At 46.5% G+C, this 18,166-nt stretch overlaps 1 protein-coding gene across 1 annotated transcript in view; it reads left to right on the top strand.

Annotated features, from left to right (window-relative positions):
* LOC138580933 (zinc-binding protein A33-like) overlaps positions 1-18,166 on the top strand; it is a 203,847-nt gene that overhangs the window by 91,756 nt on the left and 93,925 nt on the right. Inside the window, exons 4-5 of the mRNA XM_069651865.1 lie at positions 14,215-14,237; positions 16,511-16,653. Of these exons, the coding sequence (XP_069507966.1) occupies positions 14,215-14,237; positions 16,511-16,653 (166 nt within the window). The remainder of the gene's footprint in view (positions 1-14,214; positions 14,238-16,510; positions 16,654-18,166) is intronic.

The following is an 18,166-nucleotide window of genomic DNA, read 5'->3' as shown; positions in this document are numbered from 1 at the left end:
AGCATCAGGAAACGTGACCTCCCGGTCATAGAAGGAACCTTGATACGGGAACGAAAAAGGAGTTCCCAATTTCATACTAGTCTCACTCAGGGCACCTTCATGGTGGTCATTAGAGTGACCTTATGCATTGAGGATCGTCTGATTGAAAAGGTACCAGCATTAGCAGACGGTGGAGCAGCAGGGAATTTTCTGGACGACCAATGGGCTCAAACCCATCTTATACCCAGGGAGCTGAAGCCCTTTTGTGTCCCAGAGGAAGGCATCGCCGGCTCCCTGTTGACTTCTGGACCCATCACGGAACAGACCCATTATTTTGTGATGACAATTGATTCCCACCAAGAACTGGTTAAGTCCGATTTGATCTGAGCAGCCCATTACCCCATCATTCTGGGCTTATCCTGGCTGAGACGTCATAACCCGTATATAAACTGGTCGGAGGGTTCTCCTCATTGGGTTCACAGCATTGCATTGCTAATTGTCTCACCCAAGTTTCAGTGGGACCCAGAATCGAATAAACATCCAACTCAAGCACTGTCAGTGGATTTAGCCTTGCCAGAACAGTACGCGTCCTTCCAAGATATTTTTGAAGGTACAGAATACAAGACTTTACCTCCCCACAAGTGTGACGATTGCTGCATTTAAATGCAGACAGACAAACTGCTACCGTTTGGAAGAATGTACACTCTAACCCACACTCTAACCCAGAAAAGGAAGCTCTTCGGGAGTACCTACGGATGAATCTCCACCACGGGCTCATCACAAAGTCAAAGTCTTTGGCCGGAGCTTCTCTTTTCTTTAAACCTAAAAAAACACAAAACAACTGCAGCCACTTATTGACTACAGGGGGTTGAACCAGATCATGGTTCCCATAAATACCCCATGCCCCTTATCTCAGACATTTTGGAAGCTGTGAAAGCGTCTGTCTATTTTACCAAACTTGACCTCAGAGGGGCTTATCACCTCATCCGGGTACGGAAAGGTGATGAGTGGAAGACCACGTTCCGTACACCCTTCAGACACAAAGACTACCGGGTGATGCCCTTTGGCCTTTCCAATGCCCCAGCATTTTATGGACCATATCTTTTTTGATCTGATGTTACACTCAGTGATAGTCTACCTCGATGATATACTTGTATTTTCTAGGACCTTGTCGGATCACATAAACCATGTCCAGGAAGTTCTTTACTGGCTATGCAAAAATCACTTGTACGCTAAGATAAACAAACGTGCCATCCACAAAAAGGGAAAGAGATTCATCTGGGATGAGAAATCCCAAACTGCGTTCCAGGATTTAAAAAAAAACCTTTAGCACTGCACCCATCCTAAGGCTCTCAGACCGAAGGCAGCCTTTTTTTTACTAGAAACCAATTACTCAAATTCTGCCATAGGAGCAGTGCTCAACCAAGTATATAAACAGGGATTGAGCATCCCATATCCTAGTCCAAGACACTGTCTCCATCAGATTTAAACTACAGTGTTGGGGAAAGAGCTTCTTGCCATAAAGAGGGCATGTAAAGAGTGGCATCATCTGCTGTTAGGTTCACTCTTTCCGTTCACAGTGCGCACATACCACCGCAATCTCAAAGTGTTACAAACGGCGGAAACCCAAAACAGTCTTCTGCCCGAAAGGATCATCTTTTTTTAGATGCTCTTTCCAGAACCTAGGAGGATTGAAAATATTTGTTTCAATCGGAACCGTTACTTCCCAAAGCTCTATTTCTGTTCTATGTGGCAGACTTTGTACAAACACTCTCTCAAAAAAGAAAGAAAATATACTCAAGCCTTCAAGAGACGATCCAATCCTTCCAGCTTACTCAAGACGATTTCCTCTTCTACAGTAAACAAGTCTTTGTTCCCACTACATCCCTACGCAAGGTATCTTACACATCTGTCATGACTCTGTCATGGTGGGACATCAAGGCATTTCGGTGACACTAGATGCCATACGCAGACACTTACAGGATGGCATTGCAGCTTGTACCATTTGTATACAAACTAAAGTCTCAAACCAAAAACCTGCAGGCTATTTGACGCAATCCCCTGATACACACACGTCCCTCGCAAAACATATCTACAGACTTCATCGTAGAGTTGCCTGCATCCGCAAGTAAACACCCATCATGCTTACGATCGACACTATGACGAAAATGACACTCTTCCTAGCCTTACCTCAGGTACTATCAGCTATACAATTGGCACATCACTTCTTGGGAAGCATATTTTGCCTACACGGATTACCAGATACCATAGTGTGATACAGAGGGTCACAATTCATTCCCCACTTCTGGAAAGAACTGTCGCATTTTAGGAATCTATTGCGCTCTTTCTTCTGGATACCACCCGCAGACGAATGGCCAAACAGCACCTTAGCCAGACTCTAGAACAGTATCTCAGATGCTTTGTTTCATCCATGCAAGACAATTAGACTCTCTTATTGCCCTTAGCAGAATACGTATATAACAACTTCCTTCATACTACTATAGACATGAGCCCTTTTCTTTGCTCCTATGATAAAGTCATTTATAGCACGCCTGTACACAGGTGTTTCTAGGCGCAACAAGACAAGAAAGGGAAGACAGAAGGGGGACAAACAACAATCTTACTAGGCCTTGTGTCATTCAGATTGCGCAAGTGTGGAGGGGGAGAATATGCCGGGGAGGTGGTGGAGGGGAGAGTGCAAAGCAATTCATAAATGCTGCCAGGGAGTGGTTCATAAGTGCAGAGAGTCAGGGGACTGTAGGGTTGCAGCTACAGTACCTAACTGGTTGGGAGGCCCAGAGGCAGTGCAAGGGCAACTGGTCATGCAGGAGCCTGGTCCTGTAAGTTCAGTGAGTGGCCAGGTAACCAGTGTGCCCAGCAGACAGGGACATTAGCAAGGGAGAGGGACATCCGTCAAGTAAACCCGTCCTTACCACCACATCCGGCACGTTCCCTTCAGTTTCAGCTTTGTGTTCAGACATTGTAACTGGACATACCAAGGCCTTATCAGCACTTCACACAACTCGATCACTAGTCAAGAAATATGCAGACTTAAAGAGAAGAAGGGAGCCACATCTACGCATAGTAGATGAAGTCTGGCTGGCCTCTGGGTTCTTACCCAGAAGACTAGTACTCTTGAAACTCTCACTGCTTCTTTGGCGCTTTTACAATCCTAGTCAAGGCGGGACCTGTTGCTTATCGCCTATCCTTACAAGCCTCATGGTCCGGGATCCATCCTGTTTTCCATGTCTCCCAACTAAAATCCCACGGACCGTTTTCATAGACAACAGCAAAACAAACCCCCACCAATCGACACCGAAGATGGACCAGAGTATGACATTTCTGGGATTTGTGATTCTAGGTATTATCGGGGCAGATTGCAGTACCTTATTGATTGGAAAGGATATGGTCCAGCAGAACGGACCTGGGAACCATTTTCTCCCGTTCATGCCCCAGCATTACTCAGATGATACTATCGGACACATCCCAGGAAACCCGGCCCTTTTCCGGCACGAGGGGGAGCATACTGTTAAGAATCGCATTGAGCCCTGGAATTTGTGGGACAGATGGTAGTACAAAGCCACCCAGGCCTGTCAGGACCCCCAAGATGGCTGCCATAAATTGACAAATACAGAAGTGCAAGATGCGCTTCAGTGCGGCGCAAGATGACATTGCTGCCTCTACTTCAACGCTGGATTCCAACAGGACGCTGCATCGCTACTCAGCATTGGTGCTTCGTAGTTCACCTACTCATTCCCTGAATTGCCGTGAACGCAGATTGCTGTGCAGTCCCGGATCTCCGAGACATCTTCTACATGGTCGTGGTAACTTTCCCTGCTTACCCCGCTCTAGCTCCTTGCCTGCTGGTCCGATTACGTCTCCCCTGGTTACTTGTGCCCCTGGCGATCTTCCCAGCTATTCTTCCATTTGCTATATTTACTATGTTGAACTTTCAACAGATTCTGTGAGATTTTGTTTGAGGTTACTACTCCTCCATGTAAAAGGAGCAAGATCATTTCCAATAGTTTTTTCGAAGGGATTGTGTCCTCCGACGTATTCCTTATCTTAGATATAAATCCTTCAGCTTTGCTGGCCTCGGAAAATTTTTTCGCCAGAGGGCGCTGCGCGTCGATGATCGCCGAGTCGATGACCCTCGACGGCCTCCGTGCCGACGTCGACGTCATCCTGCCTATAAAGGCCGCGCGCAGCGTCCGTTGCTCAGTTCCGTTTTTCCGCGCTTCGTTGTGCCTCGGAACACCGTTGCTCAGTTCTCGTCAAGATAACGTATATAATAACTACTATTTACCTCGATATCGATGGCATCCTCCTCCGACCCGACGACCCCTCGGTCCGGTTTCAAAAAGTGCCGAGACTGCGGGAAGAAAATGTCGTTGACGGACCCTCACAGGGTCTGTTTGTGGTGTCTGGGAATCACGCACCAGAGTTCGGAGTGTGAGGAATGCCTTTCCATGACGGCGAAAGCCTTGAAGGAGCGTAGGGGGAAGCTCGAGAGAGGTAGGTCAACTTTAACTTCCTCGAAAGCTTCTTCGGTAGAGTCGAGACGTTCGTCTCCTCACCATAAAAAACACTCTCGATCTAGATCACGAAGTGGCTCCCACCACTCGTCGACATCGAGACACTCGAAGAAGAGACGTAGGAGATCCCCTTCGTCATCTTCGTCGAGTTCTCCTGAGAGAGTTCATTGCCCCACAAAACGCAGCTCGCAAGCTGAGTGGGAGGAATTCAGGAAAAAGATGCTAAGCGTCTTCGAGAAAGCGGCCTCGTCCCCCTCGAAGACAGCTGAGGGTGATACCCCGGGTAAAAAACCCAAAAAATCTAAACGCCGCGAGTCGCAGTACCCGGCGGAAAAGTCAACCCGAAAGCGCCTCGAGCCATCGGGAGATAAAGCATCATCGACGCCATCGTCGAAAACTCCTTCGAAACAGAGGTCGGCGCCATCGACGCCGTTGTCGAAGGATCCATCGGCGCATCAGTCGATCGAGTCGACGCCGACGTCGACGCCGATATCGACGCCGGTGAAGGAAAGAACCACGGCTACTCCACAGCCAACGGTTAGACAAAAGACCTCCGACTCGACGCCGAGAACGTCGACGTCGTTCTCGAGCAGGACTCCGATCCTTTCGAGTTCTTCGAGGCCTAGTACACATTTCTCGACGCTTTTCACGGCGCCTTCGAGTACTTTCACGTCGGTGTCGACGACATCGACGTTTTCAAGGCCTGTGATGATGGCTCCTTCTGCATTGGAAATGGGGTTTATACCATTCCAAAAACCAATGTATCCCCCTTTAACCTCGATTTTTGAGGAAAGGGAGGATTCAGACCAAGATATTGATTTACAGAGGACCACATCACCAGAGCCAGAGACTTTCGCCTCTGAGGAAGGAAGATTAAAAAATCTTCAGGATGCACTTCAGGAAGCTAGTGGCTTGGACACTTCTCCTGAAGCAGAATTTATCAAACCAGACCCAGGAGAACATGCGGAGACTCCATATAGAGCTCTGATGTCTAGAATCATAGAATTTATGGGTTGGTCTGCACCTTCTCCTGCCTTTCAGCAGGATGACCTCACTGACATACTGGACAAGGGCCCACAGGAGGATCCTGTGGTTCCATTTCACTCTGCTCTACAGAGAAGGATTTTGACAAACTGGGAAACGCCAGAAATTATCCCGGCAGTAAATAAAAAACTGTCAACAAAATACAGGGTGGCTAGTTCTGACCCTGAATATTTGTCAAAACACCCTACTCCTGAGAGCTTGGTTGTACAGGCTGCAACCTCATCAGGCAGCACATCTGCATACCCCACTGCTCCGCAGGATAGGGATGACAAAAAGTATGATGCCATGGCTAAGAAGGTTTTTTCTGCCTGTAGCATGGCGTTAAAGTCTATTAACGCGACCTGTACGCTCGCTAGGTTCAGCCACACCCTTTGGGAGTGCGCTTCATCAGCGGCTGACTGCCTCCAAGAAGGAGAGGAAAGGGACGCATTTTTAAACATCATCAGGGATGGTAAAGATGCGATGTGCGAGACCCTACAAACTGGCCTAGATTCTGCTGACAGTATCAGCAGGGCCATGGCGGCAAGTACCACAATCCGCAGGCATGCGTGGTTGAGGAAGTCTGGTTTTGCCTCTGACGTGCAGACCAGGCTTTTGAATATGCCCTTTGACGGTTCTACCCTCTTTGGAAAGAAGGCGGATGACAGTTTGGAGAAACTGCAAACGTCCAAGGCAGCAGCCAAGTCATTGGGAGCTGCTATCCGTCAGAATACCTTTCGTCCTTCGGGATCATCGTGGAGAGGACGGTCCTTTCGTTACTATTCCTCATATGGAAGGGGCAGGGGACGACCGGCTCAAAGAGGCCAAGGAAGATTTACCCGTGGTGGACGGGGTAGGGGAAAGAAAGCCGCACCCGCAGGAGCAGGAGCCACTTTACCTTCGGCAACTGCATCAGCCGCTTCAAAACCACTCTGAGGTCTCCCCTCACAGAACACCAGTAGGGGGCAGGTTAACTCACCATCTGACGGAATGGCAGGCTATTACGTCAGATGCTTGGGCTCTGGAGACAGTGGCCCAAGGTTACTGCCTGCCCTTCCTACATATCCCTCAGAGTCATCCACCGGGGAACAACCCTTTGAAGCTTCCAGATCCGCTCCTCTTGCAGGAGGTTTTAGACCTGCTAGAGAAAGGTGCCATAGAACTGGTACCTGTAGCGGAAAGGAACAAGGGTTGGTACTCCCCCTACTTCATAATACCGAAGAAGGACGGAGGACTGAGACCCATCTTAGACTTACGGGAATTGAACAAATTCCTCCGAAAGGACAAGTTCAAGATGGTGACTCTCTCTCAGATCCTTCAGGCCCTCCAGCTTCAGGACTGGTTGGTATCTCTAGACCTCCAGGACGCTTATTTCCATGTGCCGATCCATCCCAGGCACAGGAGATACCTGAGGTTCGCAATTGGCAGCTCTCATTATCAATTTCGAGTTCTGCCATTTGGGCTAACCTCCGCCCCGAGGGTCTTTACCAAGCTAATGTCGGTTGTGGCTGCAAGTCTAAGGAGGGAAGGGATTCATGTCTACCCTTACCTAGACGATTGGTTGATCAGAGCTGTATCTTCGGAACAGGCTCAGAGACAACTGGATTATGTTTGCCACTTCCTTCACAAGCTGGGCTTCTCCCTCAATTTAAAGAAGTCACAGATGATACCATCACAGAGACTCCAATTCATTGGAGCAGTCCTGGACACTTCCCTGGGAAAAGCCTTGCCACCAGAGGTGAGGGCTCGAGATATTCTGCAGATGGTCATCAGATTTCAGAATGCCCAATATCTCCCAGCCTACGACTTTCTGAGGTTGCTAGGCCTCATGGCATCCTGCATATTCCTCGTGCCGGAGGCTCGCCTGAGAATGAGATCCCTCCAGTGGGCACTGAGAACTCAGTGGTCACAGTTCTCAGGAAGGATGACAGATCTCCTTCGGATCCCGGTCAAAGTAGCCCGAGACCTTCAGTGGTGGGCCTGTCGGGAGAACATCCTGAAAGGAGAAATGTTTTGGCAACCATGGCCGGAGATAACAGTAGTCACGGATGCCTCACTCACGGGGTGGGGAGCTCACGCCAACGACTTGACCATCAGCGGTCGTTGGTCTCCATCGGAGTCCAGACTACATATCAACCTGTTGGAGCTGAGAGCCATCAGACTAGCGCTGAAGGCTTTTCTGCCGTCTGTACGGGGAAGAAACGTCCTAATAATGACGGACAATACAGTGGCCATGCACTACCTCATCAAAAGAGGAGGCGTAGGCTCACTACCACTGTGCAGAGAGGCGATGCAGCTCTGGTTTTGGGCAATTCAGGAAGGAATCTCTCTATCGGCAATTCACCTAGCCGGAGAGAAGAACTTGACAGCGGACGCTCTGAGCAGGCAGAGCACAGTCTCTCACGAGTGGGAGATAGCTCAGGAAGTCCTTCAAGAGATCTTCGCCCTTTGGGGAACCCCTCAAGTGGATCTGTTCGCCACCAGTATCAACAGGAAGTGCGACAGATTTTGCTCAAGGGAATTTCCCCCGAGAGGAGCTCTAGGAGATGCGTTCGTAGTGGACTGGGAGTTCCCACTTCTGTACGCGTTCCCTCCGGTCCCTGTCATTCCTCAAATGATCAGGAGGTTGAGAAGGTTTCGGAAGACCATGATCCTAATTGCCCCGGATTGGGCCAGGAGAACGTGGTACCCGGACCTTCTAGACATGTCCATCTGCCCTCCAATTCGACTGCCATACAGAGAGGATCTTCTCTCGCAGAAGGAAGGTCAGGTTCTCCATCCAGCCATCAAGACCCTCAACCTTCACGCTTGGTGTCTGAAAGGTTGAGGTACAAGGATTGGGACCTTCCGGATGATGTTATGGAGGTGTTGCTTTCGGCCAGAAGGCCGGCAACTAAAACTCTATACCGCTGCCGTTGGAACAAATTTTGCAGCTGGTGCAGAGAAAAGAATATTGAACCCTTTTCTTGTGGTACACCTATGGTGTTGTCATTCTTACTTTACCTGGCTAATTCAGGCCTACAGGTTGGCACAATTAAGGGCTATCTCGCAGCGCTATCAATCTTTAAGCGCACTGCAGAGGAGCCTTCATACTTCAAAATTCCATTGGTAATACAATACCTAAAAGGATTAACTAATGTTTATCCCCCGAAACCTTTTCAAGTTCCCTTATGGGATTTAAACCTAATTTTAAACTTCCTAAAGGGTGCCCCTTTTGAACCACTACACTCTTGTTCATTGAAGCTTCTCACCCTCAAAACTGTTTTGCTAATAGCATTGACATCTGCTAGAAGGGTTAGCGAGTTGCAAGCCTTATCGTGTAAACCTCCACATACAATCTTTTACAAGGACAAAGTTGTTCTTCAGGTGAAGCCTAACTTCCTCCCGAAGGTAGTCTCGGAGTTTCACATCACTCAGAAGATTATATTACCTTCTTTCTACCCTCCTCCTCATCCGGGGAAGGAGGAAGAGAGACTGCACAGGCTGGACCCTAAGCGAGCCTTGAGCTTCTATATCAGCAGATTGGCTAAGATCAGACAAGCAGACCAACTCTTTGTAGGTTATGCAGGACATAAGTTGGGCCTTCCAATAACAAAACAAACCATCTCCAGATGGATTATTTTAGCCATTCTGGAGTGCTACAAATTGGCAGGAAAGGAGCCTCCTCAAAATCTAAGGGCTCATTCTACCAGGGGTATCGCAACATCCTCAGCCCTTCAAAGAGGGGTGCCAATTCGAGATATATGTGCGGCTGCCACATGGTCGTCCGCACATACATTTACCAAATTCTATAGCCTGGATTCCTCCTCTAGTCAAGAAACTAGATTCGGCAAGGCTGTGTTACACTCTGTCCATTCTGGAAGGGTAACATAACTTTTATTACTCCCGCCTCCAGTCACAATACCACTGCTATGGGAGTCTATCTAAGATAAGGAATACGTCGGAGGACACAATCCCTTCGAAGAACTAGTTACTCTTACCTTGTAACGTTCTTTCGATGGGATGTTCCTCCGACGTATTCCTTATCGACCCTCCCATCCATCCCCGCAGTATGACTTCCTGTGGGTTTGCAGCCTATGCTCCTTCAAGGTGATTAGTCTAATCCAAAAACATTACTGGGGACTACAAAACGGAACTGAGCAACGGACGCTGCGCGCGGCCTTTATAGGCAGGATGACGTCGACGTCGGCACGGAGGCCGTCGAGGGTCATCGACTCGGCGATCATCGACGCGCAGCGCCCTCTGGCGAAAAAATTTTCCGAGGCCAGCAAAGCTGAAGGATTTATATCTAAGATAAGGAATACGTCGGAGGAACATCCCATCGAAAGAACGTTACAAGGTAAGAGTAACTAGTTCTTCTATCAACATAAATTACGTTAAAAGACACCACGTAATATATTTACACTATAATTGAATATATGCATGAGGATACACAGGTTTTGATCAAACTAGATGAAGCAGGAAGCTTGTCTAGTCCCGTGAATACTGCAAGAGGATTAAAGCAGGGGTGCATCTTGGACCCCAGCCTTTTTAATCTATATCTGGGTTATCTGGCAGATATATTGCACGAAGTTGCATTTATAAGTCCAAAAGTTGGAGGACAGAGGATCTGCTGGATGGCCTATGCAGACGACATTGTCTTATTAGACACTATACAAATAGGCCTCCAGCGGCTCCTAACTGCCCTCGATAACTATGCTTCGACTAATGATTTGAAGACAAATACAACAAATGACTTAGTATTAGTTTAGCAAAAATGCAAAGAAATGTGTGGGTTTTACATGCTTTGTCAATAAGAAAGAAATTGCTTTGGTGAAAGAAGTAACCTGTTTGGGTTTTAATATCACAGCAGAACCGAATGTAGCAATTACTCAAGTAATATTAGAGAGGAAATCAGACCAATTGGTAATTCAAATGAGAAGAATCTATCGAAAGTATTGCAAATTCTCAGTTAAACTATCAATCAATTTCTACAAAGGAAAGGTTATTCCGTCCATCCTATGCGGTATGGAAATTGAGCCTCATCGATGGGACTGATTAGTGGCAGAGTCTGGAAAAAGGCTTTAAATCCTCTGCCCCCCCTCTTCCCATTCTGTCAATGCGCTTTGAGTTAGGCTTACTGTCACTCAAGGCCTGGTTTCAGTGGCGGGTAGTTTCATTATATAGAAGGTTAGTATTCCCCTTAATACTATGCTTGTATGAAGAGTTAAAGGTTGCAATGATTTTGGAGCCAGAACCTTCATTATTCAAGTGAAAAAACAGTGTCCGAATTGACACTGGAAAAATGTGGTAGATCAAAATGTGGCTTATTGGAAAATCCTGGTTGGGTGAAAAAAAATGTATAATGAGAGCAGACTGGATTGAATGGATTGATAGGATGCAAAGCTATTGCTTGCATTCCAGCTTCCCTAAATTAGATCAACCATTGGGAATGCTTCCTAAGTATCTTGACAAATTTCCTAATGCTTTTCTGCTTCAGCAATTTCTGAGATTTCGTCTAAACCTATAGCCTACAGAAGAGATTCTTGAAGCTCGCCAAAATGTACAAGGGCATAATGGCATATGTCAAATATGTTTAAACCAAGATACACAACAAACTTTAAAAAACATCATGGTTGATTGCCAGGGCCTGCAAAATCTTCATCAGAAGTGTTTGTTCATAAGACTGAAGGGCTGAATTTGGATGAATTTTGAGATGGTGCAGGAAATGAAACCTTTATAACAATAGAAGCCATAGGCATGTTAAAGGAAATAGGACTGGTGAAGTCTGAGTAACCCTGGGGAGAGTGTTTTATGCTGTTTAAAATATTTGAAAGAAATTAGATTTTAAGTGGTTTTAGTGATGAATAGTAATTGTTGTGTATATTTTGCATTAATTGTGTTTTAAAATTATACCCCTGCATTTTGTAAAATTGGTGCTGCAGAACCTGTTTCTATGACAGTGGCTGATTTACCATAGCAGACCCTTGCTGAAGGATTGGTCAAGCGAACGACTCGCCTCAACTGGCAGGTTTTCATCTCGACTTGTTCGCGATCCCTGGGCCTACTTCGGCTCGCCACATCTAAAATAACATGGCGGACAACCGTCTACTGTACCTGTTACTTTCGAATAAGTTCTGATTGTCTCAAAAGTAAAGAGGGGTCGGGTACAAGACTGTACTTCCTTTCTTTTGTCTCTTCTTCTTGTAAAAATCATTTTTCTGTGATTATGTACAAGTAATAAAAAAAAAATTTAAAAAAAATATATTTGAATTATGTGAAGAAAGGGAGGGAGGTGCAGATGAAGACTATGGTATCATTCCCTGCCCCCAAAGTATATCCAAACTAGGAGAGGCAGTAGCAGGCAAAAAGAACAGATTTGGTAGGACTAGAGACTGTATTCAATCTCTCGTCCAGAATGCTTTCAACTCATGAAATCAATCTCTTTAAAGAAAGGGTTATCCTTTGGACCAATTTATCGAACAGATTTTGCACAGATGAGAATAGAGATATCCCAATTCTTGTGCAAGGTAAGGTTAGAGTATTTTTTCAAACATCAATAGAATGTAGCTGAGAATATAAATACTGGCTTCAGACCATTATCCTCATTTTATCCCCCCCCCCCCCTCCTCGGAAACTATCCTGAAATGATCACCTTCAAGAACTGAGTGTTGGCTGAGATTTATGAGCTGGAAAGATGTAAGATCAGGAGCTTTCCCAACATCACCAAAGAGGAAAGGCAGGCTACTAGAATTCTAGCCAATGACCCCTCTATCACCATCAAGTCAGCTGAAAAAGGGGGTGTCATTGTAGTCATGGACACTATGAAATATGAAGAAGAGATTATGAGACAGGTCCTCAACTTGTATAAACCTTTACACAGAGACCATACCCCCGATATCCAGGTGGATAGTTTGTTCTTGGTTTCCAGGGCCAGAGTAGAGGATAACAGAAAAAGAGTTCCAATACCTCTTCTCTGAACCAATGACACCTGCAATGTATATTCTGCCTAAAATACACAAGGATTCCGTCAACCCACCAGGAAGATCCATAATCTCATATATAGGCTGCATTTCTGAGCCATTGTCCAACTTTGTGGATTTTTTCCTACGCCCATTCGTACAACTGATCCCTTCATATGTCAAAGTCACTACACACATTATCAATTTAATAGAAGGGATGCCATTCCAGCCAAACCAGCAACAACTGGTAACGTTGGACGTGGAGAGCATGTATACCAACATTACACATTTTGATATGATATGATATAGCATTTATTTTGGTGAGGGACAGACAATCTTGAAGCAACATATAGCAAATCAGAACATGGTATAGCAAGGTATAAAAAATTATGAACGACATGACAACGCATTAGAAATCACAGCAAAGCTCACAAAGGCCCAACAAGTCAAAACACCTAGTTTCTTCCATGCACTGCCATCTGCAGACTGCTCAAATGTTAATCTCTCTCCCTCTCTCTCCCCCTGCCCCTCCAACCCCCCAAATACATACTTTGCACATATGCAAGAAGGATCTGAGAATTGGCAGATAAGGAGAGGGGACAGTCTGGAGACCCCACTCATTAACCTAAAGAAAGTGCTAAGGCTCAGAGACAGGAGGGTTGAATGATATATCAAAACCACAGCCGCTCATTTCATCTTCCTTGAGATGTCTCAGCCTTCACTCTAGCTTGCTCAGGTACTGTTTTCAGTGGGCCTGCTGGGAACTCTGGCAGGTGCAGCACCACCCATCGGGGAAACTAACTGTGTTTTTCAGGCTTGAGGGGGAGGGCCAACACCAGTACTGCCAACAAACCTCAAATCCCTCTCATACACACAAATAGATAGTGGCCAAAATTAATGTCTTCCCGCCTCCATTACCTGGTGTCGAGGTAGCTCTATTCCTTCGTTTTCAGAATGATGTTGACACCTTTCACTGAAAGGTCGATGAGAAGAGGAGCAGCAATCATAAAAGATGGAGTGTAGATTATTCGAAGCTGGGTGCATCAGCCCAGTTCCCTGCCTACAAGAATGTAAAGAAGAGCGTGCTGACATTGAATGTAGGAGGGTTGCGTATGGTGGGCAGCCCCTCAACACTCTAATCTCGAATTTACAGTATCCCCTGCCCCTCACTTGGTACCAATATGTGCCAGAGTACATGGGAAAGCTCTGTGCAAGAGCTAACGAATGAACCATGGGAGAAACAGATATGCAATGTTCGCCCAAAGTTCTAAATTTGTTAAAACCATGGAACTACACGAAAATATTTTCTAATGCAAAGGTGTTCAAATTAGGCCGGCCAACCTTTTCTACCCCTCCTTAGGAAGCTCTTCCTCACTACTGGTGGCATTCTCTGGAACACAAACATGCCCTTAACATCCCTCATTAAAATAAAATACCTGATGCTGATCAAGACCTGCTGGTAAAGTAGATACCCATCTTGCATGGTGAAAGTCCTCAAAACACTTTGCTTCTCATCTTTCCTGCCATGTGCACCTAAATGGCTTTCTATGTGGCTATCACTCCAGGATCTCTGATGAATAGCGCAATGTGAGGCACCATTTACCTGCATTTCAGCAGTGAAGCAGGGATGAAGATATCTTTATTTCCTTTGAGTCACAGAAGTCTGAGAAGAAAAGATGCAATTCCTGCCGCGCCGCTGCAAAGCACACTCACTGTTTCCTTTCTTTCCTTTGCAGGGAATGAAGATCCTCTCACCACGGTATGTACTCTCCTAATGGAAGGTGCTCATATGTTCTATGATGGTTGCAGTACTAATAAGAAAACTCAGTGGATCGAGGGCCCGCTGAAGAGATCCTCTAAGCTGCCTGCAGGTCATAGATGTAAATCTTGGGGGGGGACACGCAGGCTTTTATGCTCAAATACTTGATAAAATGAGTATCATAGAGCTGCATGAAAATAAGAACAGTTTTTCAGTGCTTAATTTATAAATAAATAAGTGCCAGCATCCAAATATTTCCTAGCATGCCTGTGCTATGTCGGAGTGGCAGCTGGCTTCCCACTTCCACCCCCACAGTCTCAACATATTTGGTGTTGCAGTTGCAACTCCTGCCGGCTCTTTGCGGGTGATGTGTGCACCACTGATGTCAGATATGCGATTTACAAATACCAATCAAGAGTAATATAACGTAGTGTTTGTTTCTTGAAATGAGACACAAAATGTGTAACTGTTTCTTTAAAGGCGTCATCTCCATCCCTCTCTCTCTCCACACATCATGGACCTTGCCAAGAGGTCCAATTTGCAGCTGCACCTCCTTAGGGGCATTCTAGCTTTCCTCACCTTCGCCCAGAAGCTCAACGTCTCCAGAGCACTGGTTCTATCTAGGCTTGACTACTGCAACAGCCTCTTCCTCAACCTGCCTCTTTCCTCCCTTCTCCCCCTTCAACTAATCCAGAATAGTACTGCGAGACTTATCCTTGGCCTCAAGCCCATGGACCACATCTCTCCAGCCCTAAATTCTCTCCACTGGCTCCCGGTGAGCACAAGGGTCAAATTCAAGACCCTGTGCATCATCCACAAGGCTGTCTGGGTCTGGGACCTCTTTACATCCAGCTCTCCCTCCCTAAATACCTGCCGTCCAGAGTCCTTCAGTCTTCTGGCTCCAACTCTCTACTGGTCAAACACTTCCCCAAGCAGAGAGTGGGAGGTAGATCACTTTCCTCGGCTGGCTCCTCCCTCTGGAACGCTGCCCCCCCCCCCCAGACTTGAGCCGGATCTTCTTAAATTCTGGAAACTTCTCAAGACTTTCCTTTTCACCTCTTCCTTCCCTCTCCTCCTCCCTTGCTGACTCCATCTGCTGCTGCGATTGAGGCCTGGTCCCTTCAGAGTCATACAGGACCAGTCCACCCCTTACCAATCCCCCCAGCATTCTTTGCCAGCACTTGCCCTCGGACTCCCTTCCCAAACTTGCTCAACCTGGTCCTCCCTGTCCACCGTATTCATCCCCCCTTTCCCTAGCACTTGCCGCCTTGGCCCGCATAGCACTTGCACGCCCCCACCCTTGGGGTTACCTCACTCCTGCACTTCTCTCTTTCCCCCTGCCCCCTGCACTTACCACCTTGTCATGCACTTGCACGGTAGGATTGTCACAAGGCCAATATAACCGTCTTTCTTTGTTGCTCTACTATTTGGCTCCCATGTCTCCCTGCTGACCCCCCTTGTCTTGTGGCACCTAGAAACACTTGTGTATAGGTGCCATACAAATGTCCAATAAATACATACATTATCATTTTCCTCAGACGCTTCTGGTGGCAAGTGGAACATTTTGACCATTTATCTACAGAAAGATGCTGTCTTCCCCTAGTAAAGGGATGGGCGAATGCAGACAGAATCGACACTGAACTGATGAAATTGGCTGCCAAACACCTGAGCAAGATCTATCTTTTTAAGTCAGCACTCAACACAGGCACTGTGCCCAGTTTACCAAGGCCATGTATGCACTCACCGAGTGCACCTGTCTGCAGATGCAAAACAAGTATCATACTGACACAGGCGCCCATATGTGTGCATGCCCGCCTGCCCACTGACCTATCTGGCTTCCCCTGGTACTGCGGGTACTACCTGCATCACATGAAGGCCCCACGTACCCTGCTGGAGCAGTTCTGCCAGTAATTACAGTAGCAGAGTGACACCAATGTTGTGAAGGCTGATTAGAGCAATGCTCCGGCAGGACCAGAATGAGCACCCAGCGCTGTCCCCTCCCTTCTCATTGTTATCAATGAAACTTTGTAAGTGGCATCACAGTACCTAAGTCTTGCTTGTTGTATGACTAAATTTGACTGGCAGATAAATTACTGCAATGCAACTGAACTGACTCTCAGAGAATAAATGGCATGCTCAGAAATAAGACCCAGCACTAAGCTCTGATAAGCACCTCCACAAAATAGGAACTGCAGTTATGTATACCTCATCAAAGATGAAAGATATTGGGAGCAGGCTCTGTATTAGAAACTTTGCATTGTATTTCATATTAGGGCTCAGCAGGAGACAGCAGCCGAGGTCCTGCAGCGGGAAGAAGGTGTGCCTACTGTGGTCTCTCGGGCACTGTGCCCAGGGCGCTTCTCTGGTCCGATCCAGTACAAGGTGTGGAAGGAGATGAGCTCCTGCATTCAGCCAGGTAACTTGGCCTCAACTTTACTTTTCCTGGTGGGGTTCTCACTGGGTGTGTCCCTTTTACTAGACCACACATGCAATGATCTAGCAAAGGTTTTGCTTGCCATATAAATTGTTCACTAAGTGTGCATTACTGACCACAAGTTTACAGTATTAACAATGAAAGGTTCGGAAATGAGTCTTTTGCTACTAATCCAATTACTTTGAGTGCAGTCATTAGCTCACAATATAGGACCACATTCTATACGGCTGGGACCTTCTGGTAAGGAGGGAGTTAGGGTGAAAGCTGTGCCACTCTGATTTCAAATATGTACTGTTCAAATTGCATGCTATATAATCCAAGATGGTTATGAAAATAAGTATTCTTCAAATAGTAGAAGTATCCATCCACTGGTGTAACTATATTAATTTCCAAAGCTAGTATGATTCAAAAAGGTTTTCATGAATATAAGTGGGTGCTGCTTTGTGGCGGCTGTTTTCTTTTCAAGAAACATAGCCGACACATGTGTTGTACCTTTGGCACTTCTGGATTAAATACTCGTGGAGAGTGCTTGTTTTTCAAGGTGTCTTAGAGTTCAGATGCTGGAAGTTGGCGTTCCACCAAAGAGAGGATACAAGCAGGCAGGGGAGCTGCTGAGACCACCTGCTGCTACATCTTGACCTGTAAACTGCCTATCTAGTAAAGAGGTGGCGACAAGAGGGGTGCTGTGTTGCGCTTGTTTCTTTTGAAGGATCAGGTGGCCTGCATGGTCCTGCTCTCTTTGAAATGTCCATATCTTTGACAGAAAGGCCACCACGGATGCCATTGTAGTTGTTGATGAAGCAGTTTACTGCTGCTAGAACAAGGGCAATTTGGGGTGGAAGCAGCAGCAATGGCAGGATCCCATGAGGGAAACAAAGACGCCAGAAGGCAAGCGTGATCATGATCTTTGCATGAGAGATCATTTACAGTTCTTCATGGAAAGAGACGACAGGGCGGCTCACGATGGAAGGCTTGTCAAATGGTAGCTGGGGAGAACACCCTCTATTTTCAAGGTGCTGCACAACATAAATTATTTGACGTGGATGCAAAAACAAGTGGATATTATCATGCATATGGTGGTAGTAGTGAAAATGTTGTATTTAAATTAACCTGCACAGCAAGGCGGTCAGGGTAGCAACAAAACAGAGGCTTTTGCACAATTCTGGAATCCTGGAGAGAGTATAGAACTCCCTGATGTGTGGGAGGTGGTTGACAGGCACCACCAACCTCTGCCACATCCATCTCCATTGTCATGTCCTTTTTATTGTGTATGATCAAAGTAGAAATCATTTACATATGCTTGCTCCGAGTTGCATTGCAGTAATCCAGTTAGTTTTGCTGAGCTCAACATCTTATAGTCTGCACTATGTAGATACTCAAGGTTGTAACACTTGTTGATGTGCTTCATTGATAATTTGGTATTAATTGCCATGCCCGCGCCGCTGGCGCACGCATTGGCAACCATCATGGACTACTTGGTACTCATTTATACTCC

This window comes from Ambystoma mexicanum, chromosome 3p (genome assembly GCF_040938575.1).
Source record: "Ambystoma mexicanum isolate Mex_15411 chromosome 3p, UKY_AmexF1_1, whole genome shotgun sequence".
Classification (NCBI taxonomy): domain Eukaryota; kingdom Metazoa; phylum Chordata; class Amphibia; order Caudata; family Ambystomatidae; genus Ambystoma; species Ambystoma mexicanum.
Note: the sequence above shows the minus strand (reverse complement) of the source record. Positions and strands in the feature narration are given on the sequence as shown.